Source organism: Eimeria maxima, genomic scaffold (genome assembly GCF_000499605.1).
Source record: "Eimeria maxima Weybridge genomic scaffold, Emw_scaff141, whole genome shotgun sequence".
NCBI classification, from domain to species: Eukaryota; Apicomplexa; class Conoidasida; order Eucoccidiorida; family Eimeriidae; genus Eimeria; species Eimeria maxima.
Genome location: NW_013564377.1, coordinates 37,501 through 54,645, shown reverse-complemented (window position 1 = coordinate 54,645; position 17,145 = coordinate 37,501). Strand labels below are relative to the sequence as shown.

Genomic DNA, 17,145 nt, shown 5'->3' with positions numbered 1-17,145 from the left:
TATATATATATATATATATTTATACTACTTGCAGAAGCAAGTAAGCAAATGCTTCTAAGGAAAGAAAGGATCAAAACGTTAGATTAATTGCAAAGAAGTAATGGGAGTTTCCCCTCAAATTCTGTCCCTGTCTGCAAGAGAAGAAACGTTTTACGTTGTTGGCTTGCCACTATTTATTGTTACCAAAGAGAAGAATGGATGAGAGATATGCGGCAAGCAATACGAAACAAAATCGTACAGAAGAATTAGAAATGAAAAACGCAAAAACAACCTAAAAAGAAATTCGGAAATGTAAAAAATGACCAAAGGCCACCAAAAATGTCAAAGCAAGAAGTGAAGAGGGAAGCAAAAGTAAGGAGGAGAAAACGGATAATAGACAAAGCAATCGAAAGAAAGAAAAACCATCCAATATCAGCTTGATTGTATATAGATAAAATATAAACTGTTGCTGGCTGATATTATTATATCATCATGACTTCCATGAACGAACTTCTTGGCCTTCAGGGGCCTCTAAGTTCTGCAACGGACACAAAAGTCAAAGCACGTCGGCAACGCGCGTCGGCGGCTCTTGATGGACGAAGGAAACAGGAACTTCGATAAGAACAAGTGAAAAAATATAACAATCAGGCATGCAAGAAAGAAACAGGCGTGTGGAGAGTAATGGTAGGAGCAAATCAAAACGGTTTGACAAAACCTTTGATATACAATTGATGCATTAGAAGTCCCACGACACCACCAGCCGCATGATAAGGGTAAACGAACGCAGAAAGGAACGAACTCCAGTCTTCTCTCCCTTCTCTCTTGCAGAGAATAGAAGGAAGAGGAGGATGCTTACGCCATAAATCCATACACAAATAAATGTATGCGTCAATAATAAACACTAATAAACGCATATATGCCTTACCATAGTGCAGACGACGCATAGTGGACAATGCAAACATGCATATAACACAAGGATATGCCTTTTTACAATATGCACAAGCAGCCAATAATGCAGAGGCAAATACAACAAACGCAATCTTTGCAGTATACACAACAGAATATACCTTTTCGTAGTCTTTGTCCTTGACGTCTGCCCAATTCGTTGATAAGACAGTTCCTCCTGATGTTTGCTGAACAAAGGCAAAAGAGAATAGATCAACTCATGCCAGTCAGTAAACGAAGGGGCAAATAAATGATAGAGGGCAAGAAGGACAATAGGCTGGTCGTTGTCATTAGAAAGACGGCCAAAGAAAAGAAAGAAATGGAAAACAAGAAGAAATAAATGTAAGGAAGGGCCGATGAACAAATGCATGGTAAAAAAACAGGCTTCATCACTTTATCTGGCTAGTATGGGGGTTTGCTGCTGAATGTTTGATCTCGCCAATGCACTAGCGTTACTGTCTTTGTTTTGTGTTGTCGACTGACAAAAGATTTAATCATCGCTCTTCTTGTGTCTTCGTCTCCTCGGCCGTAAATATCTCTAAAAAGTTTCTGCAGCGCCTGTTCCCCCTCTAGTTGTTCCGATTCGAGTTCTGCTGTTATTTCCTGCAGCAGATGAAGTAAATAAGAGTAAATAAAGACATTTAATCCTTAGTTCTGTATTTTGCAAACGAACGACATGGAAGCAAAAAGGATAAATAAAATACCTTTTCCATTTTATTCCAATCAATTTTCTTCTTAGACGACGGATAAACTCGCGAGGCACTAACAGCAGGCTGTTGCTGTTGCTGCTGCCCCTGCTCATGCTTTACGGCTTCTAAAGCTGCCCATGTCTCTCCCGTATTCTTCTTAGACAGGAGGATTTCGAGTTTTGCCTGAAGGAAACAAATAAGGAAGTCGTTGAATATATAATATAAATGAAAGATGTATGCACGGGAACAGGGAATAAGCCACAATCGATTAAATGAGGAGAAAAAGCCTTTTAGCTCAAAGCTAAATTTAATTCAAATGAAGAATGCCTATGGTGTGCGTGCAAAACTGACACAGCAAGCGCAATTTCAATGTCGGCACGCTACGCACAAAGCACGAGAGAAGGAAAGAAGTAATATCCTCTAATCCGATGTGAGTAGGCCTCCCTATTCTTCAACTCAAGAAGGGGGAGTAATGGGAATAAAACGATCGCTTACTTTGTGTATTTCATAAGTTGAATCTTCTGGTCGTATTTCATGGCGGAGTTTGGGCACGTGAAATACGAATATTTGCTGCTGGTCCTCTGCTGCTTCCTTGTTTATACTTGGATTTCTTATTTGCACTTTGAGGCTTTGCGAGGAAATGTCGACGGTGACGTCCGAGTCTTCGAGAGATTTAACAAAAAATGTTATGAATAGCTTCTCCGCATTCTGCATCCATTCATATCTGCGGTGTACGTACACCCCAGCAAACTCACCAAGTGTACGATCAACTTCTGAATTCACGTTTTCCGTGTACGTGTAGACAGTTTCAGAGTTGTTTTTCTTTTAAAATAAATTGCCTTACCGAGGATTGAATGGGGAAGCAGGCGCCTCCGTGGCATTTGAATCGCCCGCCTGCTGCTGCATCGTAGTGGTGACTGCCGGGTCGCTCATATTAGAATTATTTCTGAGTTTCTTCTTTCGTTTAAATACAATAAATAAAACAGATTTAATTATATTAAATAGTAGAAATGAAACTTAGCACTCAATCGTGTAGAGATGAGATAGAGAGGAGGCAGCCATGCAAGGCGTCGATAGGAGTGTGCGCATACATACAGTGCAATGCGCACACAACGTATAACCTGCAATTATTGAAAATAAAAGAAGTACACCCATACTTCTTTTTATTTATTTTTTATTTGCAACTTCTCCGCATATTGCCGCTCAGACATGCGCACCAGTCGAGTCGAAATCGTGGGGCTTCTTGCTGGCTCACTGGGGGACCCCTGACGCCATTTTACTGGTTTTGTTTGCATGCAGAAATAAAACCTACTGAAAACAATCGAGACTTATTATTAATTAGTTAATACATTGAAATAAATGAGCATGCGTATTCGTCTCTAGACAAAGTTGCCTTGGCTTGTATACTTCTATACAACTCTGCTCTCTGGCAGGAGCAAATTCTGTGCATATCTGTATATAGAAGAAAAACCACTATCTCTCGCTTCCATAGGGGAAATAAAGGGGATAAATACAGCACAGTATACATACACTCAAACAAAGAACTATCCAGCAAGGATTTGATGTTGTTCTTCTCACTGACCAAAGGAGGGCAACCAGTAACCTCTCTAGGGAGGCATCCCTCTATTGCCATTAATAACAATTCTTAATGAGAGGCTTGTACACTGTCAGAGGGCTGTTGTGAGCAACAAACAGATCTAAACAAGTATAAAATAAGCAGCAATTCCATCTCTCCTTAGGTTGCATTATATCCCAGTATAGCTGTGTTGCTCTGACATATAGTAGAAGATGTAGCACACTGTGTTGTTTATGGTGGCATTATTCGTCAAGTTCTTGCTGCAAGATAGTAACTCTACATTTATATTATTATGAAATGCTACATTTATAATATTAATATAAAAGATGCATGCAATACGGAAGCCGCATTTAAAAGGCGTTGTATTTGGAGTTTATTTGTTAGGATGCATGCATGCATCTACTCCTCTCCTTAGCTCAATTCTTTACTTTAGTTGAAGGCTACTGAAGAATCGGATTCAGCATGGACGCTGATGCATGCAGCACTGCAGCAGCACTTTGCTGCCATTGCAGCACTTAAAAGGAGAACATTTGGTTATAAGTAAGAGATGGTCTCACATAGAGGGACTGCTGCATGCATTTGCATTGATTAGAATAAGGAAATATCCCCAACGTAAGACAGGAATTATAGAAGAGGAATAGCAGCGACCATAAAGATGCTGACAAGAAATGGGTAAAGAAGTAATAAAGAGAGGAGAAGAAAATGGAAACATACAGATGACGACAAAAAATAGGCACTAAAGAAGGAGAAAAGAAGACAAAAAAAGAAAAAGGAAGAAGAAAATGAGGCAATAGTTATAAACGTCCCTCTTTATCTTTAAGCACTCCCTGCACACTTTATAGAAATCAGGAGTAGTGGTGGCCACATCATCACAGGAGCAGTGTTGCAGCAGCAGGATCAGCAGCAACAGCACCAGTTGCTGCTGCTGCAGCAGCAGCACGAAGGATATACTTTTCTTGCAGTCGTCGCAATGCTCAGGTGTATACGCATACACCTCATAGGTCTGTGTAAGGAAGGTCTGCTGCTGGCAGAGGGGACTTCACTTCCCCCATTCTTGTATTTGTTTGTAAATTGCCGCGGCAAACAATTCGTTGAAGAGCTGCAGCACAGAAGCAAATATATATTTACTTTATTTAGGGTGTATGTACACCTTAAGTATACAAATAATATTCATTATTTTATAATGATATATCCAAAGGACAGCCCCACTGTGTCGTGTAATCTGCTGCTCCTGCTGCTGCTGTTGCTGTTGCTGCTGCTGGTGTTGCTTGGTTTTGCTGCTATACTTACTGCCAAGACAGACAAGTTCAACAGTGAGGAGTACATACGCCTGCATTAGTCTATATATAAAAAAAGGAAGAAAACAACAAACAAAAATACAAATAATATAACATGCGTGCATGCATGCAAAAGCAGGCACCAGCAAATAAAGTGCATGCAGATATTCCTTAAACCCTATGGCTTTAGGGTTTAGGGTTTAGGGTTTAGGGTTTAGAGTATTCCTCCGAGCCTTACGGGAAGTTGCTAAGAAAACAAATGACAAAAAGAGGAGATAAAACAAACGTCGTCCCCCTTAACACATACAGACAGGCATATACACACACAAAAAAAGCAAATAAGAGCAGCAGCAGCAGCAGCAGCAGCAGCAGTAGCAGCAGCAGCAGACACGAACTCACCAGAAACACAAACGAAGGAATGTATTCCTTTGTACGGGTAAACTTGCCGCCTCCGCATTTAACAAAGATAACACCATAATCAATACTGAACACAAACCCTAAACCCTAAACCCTAAACCCTAAACCCTAAAGACGATATTTGTGCCTTTAACACAAAACGGAAGTTGCAAACCCTCAAGGATACACTAGGGACCAAGCCCTATACTGCTTCTGTTGGTGTTGCTGCTGCTGTTGCTGCTGCTGCTGACCTGAAGCGACGCCGGTGATGATGTGGAGGGGCAGAGCCCAGACTGGAATAGCAAGCAGCAGCAGCAGCAGCAACAAGCAGCAGAAGCAGCAGGAAAGACGAGAGACGAATTAGTGGTTTCTGTGAGGGTCGAGGGTTTAGGGTTTGAGGGAGAAACAAGGAGGAAGAAAAACTGCTAAACCCTAAACCCTACAGGAGAAGAAGAAAGTTACATCTTTTGTTAAGGGATAAAACCCTAAACCCTAAACCCTAAACCCTAATAAAACCCTCACCAGTTGTATAAAGAGAAGCAGGGTTTAATTCATCAGGGAAGAAGGTCCCCCCTAATAAACTCATCAAGGCAGCAGCAACAACGCCTAATGCAACCATCGATAGCTGCACAACACACAAACCCTAAACCCTAAACCCTAAACCCTAAACCCTAGACAAAAAAACCCTTGCAAGAGGATATATAGAGACAGAAGGAGGCTTCATCATCCTAGCACAGATGTTGCAGTGTATATATACATCTTGTCGGTGCTGCCTGTTAGGGTTTAGGGTTTAGGGTTTAGGGTTTATTATGCATATTTAATTAAACATACAACTCCACTAGTACGATGGTCTGTTTGTCCTCTGTTATCTACCCCCTTAGCAGACAGCAGCAAGAACAGCAGCAGCCCGCAGCTGCGTGCTGCTAGCTGCAGCAGCTGATGAAGAAACTTAAGGAGAGGTAACCCTATGCCGTCCTGTATATGCGCATAAGAAGGATAAGAAGAAGAAATTAGGGTTTAGGGTTTAGCGCTAAACCTAAACCCTAAAACACAAAAAACCTAAACCCTAGACCCTAAACCCTCACCGCAGCGTATACAATCAAGTGGAAGGTCTGTAGCACTATAGATGTTCCTAGGATGCAGCAGCAGCAAGTTGCTGCAGCAGCAAGAGGGGATGTCTGCCGCTGCTGCTGCTTATACACCCGGTAGCTGCTCGCACAGATGGCTATGGCTAAGAAGGACATCACCATGTATAGCTGCAGCAGGCCTGCAGCAGCAGCAGCAGCAGCAGCAGAATGCAGGAGCATATAACCTCCGCAGCAGCAATACCAAACCCTAAAACATCTCTAAGGCAGTTTGTTTTCACCTCCGTCAGCCACAAACACCCACAAACCCTAAACACTAAACCCTAAACCCTAAACCCTAAACCCTAAACCCTAAGTTCTTACCTTGATCCTGGCAAGAGAATTGGCGAGTAAAAAACCCTCCAGGGTTTAGAAATGTTACTGAATAAGCGGCATTTAAAGTCTGACCCTCTGCGCAACGCGTTATCTGCAAGCAAACCCTAAACCCTAAACCCTAAACCCTAAAACCCTAAACCCTAAACCCTAAACCCAAGAGGAGGATCCGTAGGAGAGGGAATGAAATCCAACAGAATTACCCAGGCAGTCATCTCTTGTCCGTCCATGCTTGAATCAACAGCCTAACACCGCAACAAACACAAACCCTAAACCCTAATTAGGATGAATTACAAATCAAACCCTAAACCCTAAACCCTAAACCCTAAACCCTGGCTGTAAGCATCCCTTACTAAATTGAGCTCGAAGAATGCAGGCGGTGCCCCTCTGCTTAGTTCTTCCTTTGAAAGACCAGCTGCGCAAACCACTCCCACCAAACCCTAAACCCTAAACCCTAAACCCCAAAATTTTTTGGCCTTCCCCATAAAGCCGTAACCCCATAAAACCCTAAACCCTGGATCTATAATGTTATTGATTAGGGTTTAGGGTTTAGGGTTTATGGTTTACCTAATGTTTCTCTAACCCTAGCATTATTATGTAGGGCATTACAGGTATTAATTAATGATTTATCTCCTCCTCCTCCTCCTCCTCCTCCTCCTCCTTCTCCTCCTTCTTCTTCTTGTACATCAAAAGAAAGTCCGGCATTAATTGATGCTTTCTTGTATTCTTCTGCTGCAGACTTTGAATGTATTAATAGCTCATGTCCTTCTTCTTGTAGCATCTGTATATAACAAATAACAGCAGCAGCAGCAGCAGCAGCAGCAGTAAATATCAGGCGGAAGCAGCAGCAGAAGAGGCAGCAGCAGCAACAAACCTGAAGCAGCTAGCCAACAGCAGTATCTGCCCTCCCCCTATCCTCAGCAACTGCAACAGCAGCCGCAGAAGGACCACCAGCAACAGCAACAGCAGCAGCAGCAGCAGCAGCAGCAGCAGCAGCTTACCGTCTCTGCTACTAATGCACCCGTCATGCCGGGAGGGACGGAAAAACAAAAATCGCCAACTGGCGCAAATTTGCCTCCCCTTGCTATACCAAATACTTTCTTACCATCAGCAGCAAGAGGCAGCAGCAGCACAGAAGCAGCAGCAGCAAGAGCAGCAGCAGCAGTAAGTGATGGTCCTCCTCCTGCTGCTGATAATGCTGTATTGTATGCCGTCACATCCATCGGGGAGAAGAAGAACAGCAAGAGCATCAGCAGCAGCAACACACATGCAGACAGACTCCTCTTACGGGGGCCTCCATGGGGGGCCCCTTGGGGGCCCCCTCGGGGGCCCCCTGAAGCAGAATAGAGGGTCTGACTAGTCATGGGCCCTCCTACAACTTCAATGTTGACCTCTTCAGTATTTGAGTATGCAAAGGAGGAAGAGAAGGATAAATAAAGAGGATAAGTAGGGCAAAGAAGATCTTATCTGTATTAATAAGATACTTAAAGGAGAAACAAGTCTTTGAATGATGGTGTTTTGCTAAGAAAGAAGGGAATTGAACTCCCTGTTGACTGCAGCAGCCAGCAGCAGCTCTTTTGTCCTTGTCTGCTGCTGCGGCGGGTAGGGAGGGAAATGAACGTCCATTCAACGTGTGCCGTGGCAATAATTGCCCTAAAAGGAAAAATAAAATGAATGAAAAAGAAGAAGAAGAAGATGAATGGCGTGTATAAAGAAGAAATACACGTATATCTACATGCACGCATTCATATGTGTTGACAAGAGCGAAGAACCAACACCCTGCCATGCGGGCGGTAAGCGCGGGTAACTCACGACTTCAATAAGATAAATAAGAGAATAAATTAAAAATATATACAAAGAATCGAAAATAAAAACAAAATACTTACTGTTTCCTCGCGAATTCTTCTTCTTCCTTCCTCATGAATCGTGAGCTGCCTGTACACCTGAAATCGGTCCATTGGAAACCTACGACTCCTCCAACCACAACATTCATCACTTCTTCTCCCTATAATTTTCTTTATTTTACTTTTAATTTTATTTAAATTAAAATAAATTAACTATTTTTATTTAATTATCCAAGATAAAACAGAAAAATGGATTAATTAACCTCTTTTTTATCCCCCGCCATCCGTATTCGTGATACACTCAATGATTTACGTGTGACTTAAGGAAAGTGCAGTACACATGATACAAATAGGGGAAAAGAAAAGATAAAAAATAAATTTTATAAGTTATTTCCTTCAGTTAGTCTGTCTTTTCTTGTTTATTCATTGTATTACCTCCTCTTTTTATCCCCACTTTACTTATTAACCCCCCCTGCCTATATAATACATATTATATGGCAGAGGCATACACACACGTATGTGTAGCGCTAATTCAGGTGTACGTACACCTCGTCTACTGTATAGAGGTAAATAACCTTCTGCCTCTCTCCCTCTGTATATTGAGGGTTTAGGGTTTAGTATAAGAGCATAAGAAATGTTATACTTAAAAACGAAGAGGCAAAGAGTTGCCTCGTGCATGCAGTTCATAGAAAAAGGTATCGGATGTTAGCAAACAGCAGCAGCAGCTGCTGCTGCCGCTGCTGCTGTCGCTGCAACAGCAACAGCAGCAGCTACAAGTAGAGCAGCAGACTGATGCACTACTGTCTACGTTACTGACGATGTGCTGCTACACCTATCGTCTGTTCCCTTGGCTCTTTTTCCCTGCTGCTGCAGCACCTGCTACTGGTACTGCAGCACCTGCTACTGCTGCTGCTGCTACTGCAGTTAAGTATTTGCTGCTGCTGCTGCTGCTGCATCAGCAGCAGCAGCAGCAGCAGCAGGGAGTTCGATTCTTTTGAATCGGCATAGAAGACCAAAATGATCAGAAGGAAAACAATCAACAGAAAGTTTTTCTTCTCCAATAAGTCTTAACCCTATAGGTCTCCATACAGCCTTCCTGCTGCTGCTGCTGCTGCTGCTGCTGCTGCTGCTGCAGCTGCTGCTGGTTAATGGTGGGTCTGAGGTAATATATATTCTATCGAAGCGGCAACGGGGTTTATATTTGCGTTTTATTTCTTTATGATTATCATTACGTAACATATCCCAGGTGTACATACACCGTAAATCTTTACCTAAATACTCCCATGCATCTATTGTATTATTAGGTATTATTGTCTCCTTGTTGCTGCTGTTGCTGCTGCTGTTGCTGCTGCTGTTGTTGCTGCCGTTAAAAGCACTAAACTTGCGCTTAAAACCGCCAAACTGCTCATGTTGCTGCTGCTGCTGCTGCTGCTGTTGCTGCAGCAGCAACTCGTCATCTCTCAAGTTAAGATCACCAGCAAGAATTGCTGTTGTTACTTTCTGTGGTTTCCCCAATGGAAATGCATCATGAAACTGCTGCTGCTGCTGCTGCTGCTGCTGCTGTTGCTGCTGCTGCTGCTGCTGTGGGTCTGCCTGTGTAACAGCAGCCATAAGATCGAAGCAGTGCAGCAGCTGCTGCCGTCGCTCAGCAGCAAAAGGACGCATAGACTCTAAGTGTGAGGTAAGCAGCAGCAGCGGCTCATCAGGTCTGCTGCTGCTGCTGCAGCAACCATACAGCAGGTGTCTCCCCATGCTGCTGCCAGCAAACCATAAAGTCTGCAGCTGCTGCCGCAAAGGAGGAATCATTTGCTGCTTACACAGCAGCACAGCACAGTAATAAGGACATCCAGGTACTATAGGGTTTGCTGCTGTTGCTGCTGCTGCTGTTGCTGCTGCTGCTGTTGCTGCTGCTGATGAGTGTAATGATCCTGAGGAGGTGGATGTGGCCATCCCGCTCCTGCTGCTGCTGCTGCTGCTATCTGCTGCTGCTGTGGAGTTAGGGGGAGGACTAGGGAAGAAGAACCTGTAGTACTGCTGCAGCTGCTGCTGCAGCACCCTCGCGCTGCTGTCAACAACCTCCTGCAGCAAGACAACAGCAGGGCGCAGCAGCAGCACCTGGTAACAAACAGCTTGTGTCCTTATCCGCAGGAACCTCTCATCAAGACCATCCAGGTTCCTGCAGCAAATAACACAAACAGCAGCAGCAGCAGCAGCAGCAAATGCAGCAGCAGCAGCAACAGCAAATGCAAAAGTAGCAAATCGCAGCAGCAGCAGCAGCAGCAGCAGTAGCAGCAGCAACGGGTAAGGAGAGGAAAAAACAAAAGGAAGATTTCTTCAAAAGATCATCCAGAGGAATGGAGACACAATAGTAGGAAGCAACAGCAGCAGCAGCAGCAGCAACAGCAGCAGCAGCAACAGCAGCAGCAGCAACAGCAGCAGCAGCAACAGCAGCAGCAGCAACTAACCATGTTAAGAGATCGAACTCATCTTTACGAAAAGGCAAAGGAGGCTCAATGGCTACATCTTCTGATGTATCCATGTTGCTGCTGCTGCTGCTGCTGCGGCTGCTGCTGCTGCTGCTGCTCCTGGCGACAGCAGCCCCTCCGTCTTTCCCATTGTTGCTCTCGTACTCCGCATGGTAGGTACGGTGCTGCTCCCTGATGCTGCTCCTGCTGCTGCTGCTTGTGCTGCTGCTTGTGCTGCTGCTGCTGCTGCTGCTGCTGCTGGTGATGCTGATGCTGCTGCTGGTGGTACTAAAGGTAGCATGATGGCGTTTGCTGCTTCTGCTGCTGCTGCTACTACTACTACTACTGCTACTGTTCCTGCTGCTGCTGTTCCTGCTGCTGCTGCTCCTGCTGCTATCGTCAGGACTCTCCATTGATTTGCGTTTGCTGCTCCTTACTTTGCTGCTGCTGCTAGGTGAATCTATAGGCAATTCCTCTCTGTACTCCTTGCTGCTGCTGCTTTTGCTGCTGCTCCTTCTGCTGCTGCTGCTGCTGCTTCTGTTTCCTTGAACAGATTCGCTCAGTGCTACTACAGCCTCAACAGCAGAGTCATCGCTCTCGCTGCTGCTGACGTAGATGAGGTCCTCAATTTCCCGTTGCTGCTGCTGCTGCTGCTGCTTGTGCTGCTGCTGCTGCTGCTGCTGCTGCGGTTGTTTAGGGCTGCATGGTGGCGGAGGCCGGAGAGGGGATGACTTGGCCACCTGCTCGGCTATGTGGCGCTGTATTTGCTGCTGCTGCTGTTGCTGCTGCTGCTGCTGCCTATGGATACTGTCTTGCAGCAGGGCAGGCTGCTGCAGTAGCTGCTGCTGCTGCTGCTGCTGCTGTAACTGCTGCTGCTGCCGGCGGTGCTGCTGATACTTCTGGGCGTTTATACGTCGGATCTCCGCCACTTCTCTCTCCAGAGCTGCCGCACGCTCCTCCTGCTGCTGCTGTTGCTGCTGCTGTTGCTGCTGCTGCTGCTGCGAAGAGGTGGGGTTTTGTGTGTCCATGAGTGTTGCTGCTGCGTATAAACAGAAAAATGAATTCCTCCGATGGCCTGGTGCTGCAGCAAATGCTGCAGGAAGGCGCTGTGTTGCTGCTGCACAGGGATGCCCAGCAGGCACGCATGCAGCAGCAGCAGCAGCAAAAGCAGCAGCAGCAGCACGGGCAGAGGTAACAGCCGCTGCAGGGGTGGCACCAGGGGATCTGCGGCTGGTGCAGAGGAAGCCAGCGACAGGGAGCAGCAGCAGCTGCTGCAGCAGCTGCAGCAGCAAGAAGTTAACGAGGAAGGTGCCAAGAAGGGGAAGCAGGCGCATAAGATGAGGTGTACATACACCGTAAGAACAACAAAGGAGGAGAGCCGCAAACCCTAAGAGAAGGGATTAGTAGGGTTTAGGGTTTAAGACACAAGAAGAGAGAAAAACAACAAAAAATAAAGATGTTTAACTCCCTTCTCTCTTTGTTTCGTGCATAAACCCTAAACCCTAAACCCTAAACCCTAAACCCTAAACCCTCCTTTGGCGGGCCCCGGAAGGCGTCGCTGCATGCATCATCTTCATTATCCATTAACATCTTTTAATTATTAATAAATAAAAATTATTTATTTAATTTTATTAAATAAATAAATATTTATTTCTTCTTTTTTAGGTGTACGTACAGCTCTATTATTCATTCAATATCGGCCGCGCACTGACGGCAAGTTGCTGCCTTCTGCATGCACCTTTGCGGTGTATATACACACTAAAAAGGATTGAATTTAATTGAATTTTTATTTTATTTAATTTTTTAGAACCTTTTTATTAAAAAAATACACAAAATCGCTATTATTTACATAGACATCGAGCCCCCCTGCTGTTACGAGCAGCAGCCGCATAAGGAGTTGCAGCAGCAGCGGCGTTAGGCAGCAATTATTTTAAGGTTTTTTTTAATTAAATTAAATTAAATTTATATATTTAATTAAAAAATTAAATATATTGACTAAATCTGCAGCAAAGTTGCATGCATGCATGCATGCATGGATGCAAGAGTCACTTGAATCGCTTACTTAACATAAATGCATAATTGAGGTGTACGTACACCTCAATAAAAGATAATCGCAATTCCTTTTGCTGCTGCATAAAAAACAAGAATAAATAAAAATAAATAAAATAAAAAGAAAGAAAGAGATGTAACTATTATAAGGATTAGCTTGCTGCTAAGGAAAGAAGATCTTGCTGCTGCTGCTCTTTTTTCATCTTAGCAGCAACATGACAGAAGAAACGCATGCAAATGCTGCTGCTGCTGCTCGGTCCAGCAGCAGTCCTGCAGCACCAGTTGGTCCCCCTGCAGCAGCAGCAGCAGCAGGAGGAGGATCTGTTACTGTTACTAACCCTGCTACATCTGCAGCACCGTCATCATCAGCAGCAGGAAGCTTTCCTGCTGCATCTGGTGCACCTCCACCAGCATGTGCTACATCTGTTGCACCTCCATCTGCAGCAGCAGCAGCAGCAGCAACAGCAGCAGCAGCAGGAGCAACAGCAGCAAAAGGAGAAGGAGTAGTGCATCGTTTGCATACAGAGAAGATATTATCCCCTGAGTCCTGTGGTATAATACTAACAAGCAGCAACCCCACCATCAGCAGCACGAGCGTGATCAGCAGCATCAGCAGCAGCAGCAGCAGCAGCAGCAGCAGCAAGAGGAGCAGCAAGAGGAGCAGCAGGAATATAGAGGAAATAAATTTATGCGGATTAGGGGGTACAGATATAAAAATAATATCTATAATAAATCTACGGTGTCTTCGTTACCTATGGCTAAATAATAATAATATATCTTCTCTTGCTGCTGTTTGCTGCTGCTGCTGTCTAAAAGAATTATATGCAGATAATAATTTGCTGCTAAATATACCATTGCTGCACAGCAGCAGCAGCAGCATGCATACTCTCTCCTTAGCTAATAATAAGATACAGCAGCTGCAGCAGCAAATACATTCATTAATTATATTAACATTATTAACTAATCTTAATCTAAAAGATAATCCTATTGCTGCTGAGTCTCTATATAGGTACGTATACTTCCTCCTGCTGCTGCTGCTGCTGCTGCTGTTGCTGCTGCTGCTGTTGGTGTTGTTGTTGTTGTTGTTGTTGTTGTTGTTGTTGTTGTTGTTGTTGTTGTTGTTGTTGTTGTTGCAGCAGAAGGAATGGAGAAACTGCAGCAGCAGCAGCAGCAGCAGCAAATATAGAAATAATTGTAGCAGTATATACAACATTAAGATTCACAATATATATACTCTATCCTGCTGCTGCTGCTGTTGTTGTTGTTGCTGCTGCTGCTGCTGCTGCTGCTGCTGTTTATTAGGCCTCGTGTAGTGGAGGTATGTAAGGAGCTGCAGCTATTAGATCTGCTGCCTGTAACAAAGGAGGAGAGACACCAGTTGCTGCTGCAGCGTACACCTCGTAAGGATGCAGCAGCACGGAAGCAGCAGCAGCAGCAGCAGCAACAGCAGCAGCTGCTGCTGCAACGACAACAACGTGCTGCTATGGCTGCTGCTGCTGCTGTACTAGGGGGCTGCATGGAGTTCCCCCTCTCCTTCTCTGAGTGCGAGCGGCTGCAGCTGCTAGCAGCAGCAGCAGCAAAAAAAGAAAAAGAAAAAAAAACAAATAAAATTCTTTCCCTTAAGGAACAATTATTATTAGGAGGAGGGGGAGGGGGAATTAATAAAAAAAATACTCCTGCTGCTGCTGCTGCTGCTGCTGCAACAGCAGCAGCAGCAGATAGCAAGCTGCAGCAATTCGTCCCGGTTGCTGCATGTCGATCTTCCTCAGTGTACACCCCAACTAGAAGCAAGAGTTGCAACAGCAGCAGGGGCAACAGCAGCAGCAGCAGCAGCAGCAGCAGCAGCAGCAGCAGCAGCTCGTGTCTTGCTGCATGGCAATTGGAGGCAATGAATGAGCAGCTAAGGGTTTGGGCTCGTGCAGCAGAACAAAACGAAGCCAGCAACAGCAGCAGCAGCAGCAGCAGCAGCACGAGTGCTACTGCTACTGCTACCATCAGCAGCCGCAGGAGCAGCAGATTAGCAGCATTAAGACAAACAGCAGAAGCAGCAGCAGCAGCAGCAGCAGATGCAGCAATTATTCCCCTTAAGGAATGCTATAAGTTCTGTCTGTTGCTGCAGCAAGATCCCTTTTTAATTGGTTTGTCCTTGTCTGCTGCTGCTGCTGCTGAACTTGAGGTGTATGCGCAGCTCTGTGGGGAAAAAACAGGAGGAGGAGCAGCAGCAGGTGCAGCAGCAGCAGCAGCAGCAGTTCCCCCACTGACAAAGATCGGTGCGACGGGACTAGCAGGAGCAGCAGCAAAGACTCGACCAGCAGCAGTTGCTGCAACAGAGCAGCAGCAGCAGCAGCAAAACAGGGAAGCAGCAGCAGCAGAAACACTGCAGCAGCAGCAGCAGCAGCAGCAAGGTGTAGCCTTTAAGGACTTTAAGAATTGGCTGCTGCAGCAGCAATGGCAGCAAAGATCATCGCAAGATATACGAGCAGCAGCAGACTGTCTGTACACCCGAGCGCAGCGGCTGCAGCAGCAGCAACAACAGCAGCAACTGCAGCAGCAACAGCAACAACTGCAGCAACAACAGCAGCAGCAACAGCAACCGCAGCAACAACAACAACTATCGCAACAGCAGCAGCAGCAACTGCAGCAACTGCAGCAACTGCAGCAGCAGGCCCTCGCTGCAGCTACGCAGGTACAGCAGCAGCTTGCTGCTAATTGCTGCTGCTAATTGCTGCTGCTAATTGCTGCTGCTAATTCATTAATAGTTAATTAAAGGAGAAATACTGAGGTGTACATACACCTGAACTGCGCTGCTGCTGGTGCTGCTGCGCCTGCTGCTGTTGCTGTTGCTGCTGTTGCTGCTGCTGCAGGCCATCCGACTGACAGCACTCGCTGATGCAGCGGAGGCGGCAGAGGCAGCAAGGACTCAGTAAACAAACCCTTAAACCCTAAACCCTAAACCCTCTAAACCCTAAACCCTAAACCCTACAAACCCTAAACCCTAAACACTAAAGATGAAGGTCAACACGATTGCCTACGCGTACTCTAAACCCTAAACCCTAAACCGTACTTTATGTATCCAATGTATCCTCCACCTAAATGCTTGCCCAAACCCTTTGAACCTCAAGCCCTAAACCCTAAACCCTAAACCCTAAACCCTAAACCCTTCTTTTTTTGTCTAAAAAGAATAAAAACAGGAATAAATTGTATTTGTTTGTTTTTTCAGAGAATTGGGGTTTACAGAAAGACCAATAAAAACACGAGTGCGCGTGGCGGCCCTACGTGCACCAAACCCTAAACCCTAAACCCTAAACCCTAAACCCTAAACCCTAAACCTTTGAGTCTTGGACCGAAGACTAAAAACGTTGAATTCTGTACATAATAGGAATTAGGGTTTATTAGGGTTTATTAGGGTTTTGTGTCGGTATAAGTTGGTGTTGCTGTAATAATGCATGCAATTCCTTAGTCTTATACATATTTACTATTATATCTGCCCCCCCTATAAACTCGCGGTGTACGTACACCTGAGGAAATGTTTGCCAAACACTAAATGTCTTTGCTGCTTGTCTTATATGAGGGTTTGTTAATACATCATAATAAGGAATCTCCTCAACACCGCATGCCTATACACAAACCCTAAACCCTAAACCCTAAACCCTAATTATATAGTCCCACACTGTTATAGAGAGGATTTATAGGAGGAAGGGAGGGGAACGTGTTGCCACTGCTTGGTCCTTATTAGAGTTTATTAGGGTTTATTAGGGTTTATTAGGGTTTATTAGGGTTTATAAGGGTTTATTAGGGTTTATAAGGGTTTATTAGGGTTTATTAGGGTTTATTAGGGTTTAGGGTTTAGGGTTTAGGGTTTATGGCTTACTTGTAATGCCTGTACAACAACTTTACTAAATCCACATTGTGGTTCTTGTGGTGTTCCTTTAATAAAAATAAATAATTTATTATTAGTAATTAATTCCTCAACTTGCTGCAGTGCAGCAGCAGCAGCAGCAGCATCATCAGCAGCAGCAGCAGCAGCAGCAGATGCAACAGCAGATGGTAAAGATACAGGAGTAGATTGACCATTAGGGTTTAGGAGATTCTCTCCGCTTATTGAGGAAGAAAAAAGGAAAGAATTACCTCTTGTTTTTGCTGCTGTTGCTGCTGCTCTTCTTGCTGCTGCTGCTGCTGCTGCTTCTTTTGCTGCTCTGCTGCTGCCTACATAAGTAAATTGAGGAAAAGGTAATCGGGGTAATGTAGAGAAATAATTATCCTGATTAACATAAAACCCTACAGTTGCTGCTGGCAGCAGCAGCAACTGCAGCAGCAGCAGCAACTGCAGCAGCAACAACATCATATACAGCAGCAGCTGCTGCTGCCGACGCTGCAGGTGCTGCTTACACATAGGAAGCAGCAGCAAAATTAACTCTCTATACAACAAGATACATACCCCACATATGAGGTGTACATACACCCCAAT

At 44.9% G+C, this 17,145-nt stretch overlaps 4 protein-coding genes across 4 annotated transcripts; 1 reads left to right on the top strand and 3 right to left on the bottom strand.

The window, feature by feature from the left end:
* Window positions 1–469: 469 nt before the first annotated feature.
* EMWEY_00017110 (SGS domain-containing protein, putative) lies at window positions 470–2,546 on the bottom strand (the record flags this gene model as incomplete). Its single annotated transcript, XM_013479858.1, has 5 exons — window positions 470–517; window positions 1,047–1,112; window positions 1,629–1,796; window positions 2,109–2,337; window positions 2,458–2,546. The coding sequence occupies 5 exons, from the start codon at window positions 2,544–2,546 to the stop codon at window positions 470–472; spliced, it is 600 nt and encodes a 199-aa protein (XP_013335312.1).
* Window positions 2,547–4,713: 2,167 nt separating this feature from the next.
* Window positions 4,714–7,542, bottom strand: EMWEY_00017100 (endonuclease/exonuclease/phosphatase domain-containing protein, putative; the record flags this gene model as incomplete). The annotated part of the gene is made up of 10 exons (XM_013479857.1): window positions 4,714–4,761; window positions 4,866–4,950; window positions 5,071–5,155; window positions 5,385–5,487; window positions 5,948–6,129; window positions 6,311–6,413; window positions 6,523–6,564; window positions 6,673–6,734; window positions 6,887–7,100; window positions 7,321–7,542. 10 exons carry the CDS (start codon window positions 7,540–7,542, stop codon window positions 4,714–4,716), a joined length of 1,146 nt encoding a protein of 381 aa, XP_013335311.1.
* A 1,545-nt stretch (window positions 7,543–9,087) lies between these two features.
* EMWEY_00017090 (Endonuclease/exonuclease/phosphatase domain-containing protein, related) lies at window positions 9,088–11,656 on the bottom strand (the record flags this gene model as incomplete). Its single annotated transcript, XM_013479856.1, has 3 exons — window positions 9,088–9,320; window positions 9,435–10,339; window positions 10,629–11,656. The coding sequence occupies 3 exons, from the start codon at window positions 11,654–11,656 to the stop codon at window positions 9,088–9,090; spliced, it is 2,166 nt and encodes a 721-aa protein (XP_013335310.1).
* Window positions 11,657–14,565: 2,909 nt separating this feature from the next.
* On the top strand, window positions 14,566–15,604 carry EMWEY_00017080 (hypothetical protein; the record flags this gene model as incomplete). The annotated part of the gene is made up of 2 exons (XM_013479855.1): window positions 14,566–15,363; window positions 15,542–15,604. 2 exons carry the CDS (start codon window positions 14,566–14,568, stop codon window positions 15,602–15,604), a joined length of 861 nt encoding a protein of 286 aa, XP_013335309.1.
* Window positions 15,605–17,145: the final 1,541 nt, after the last annotated feature.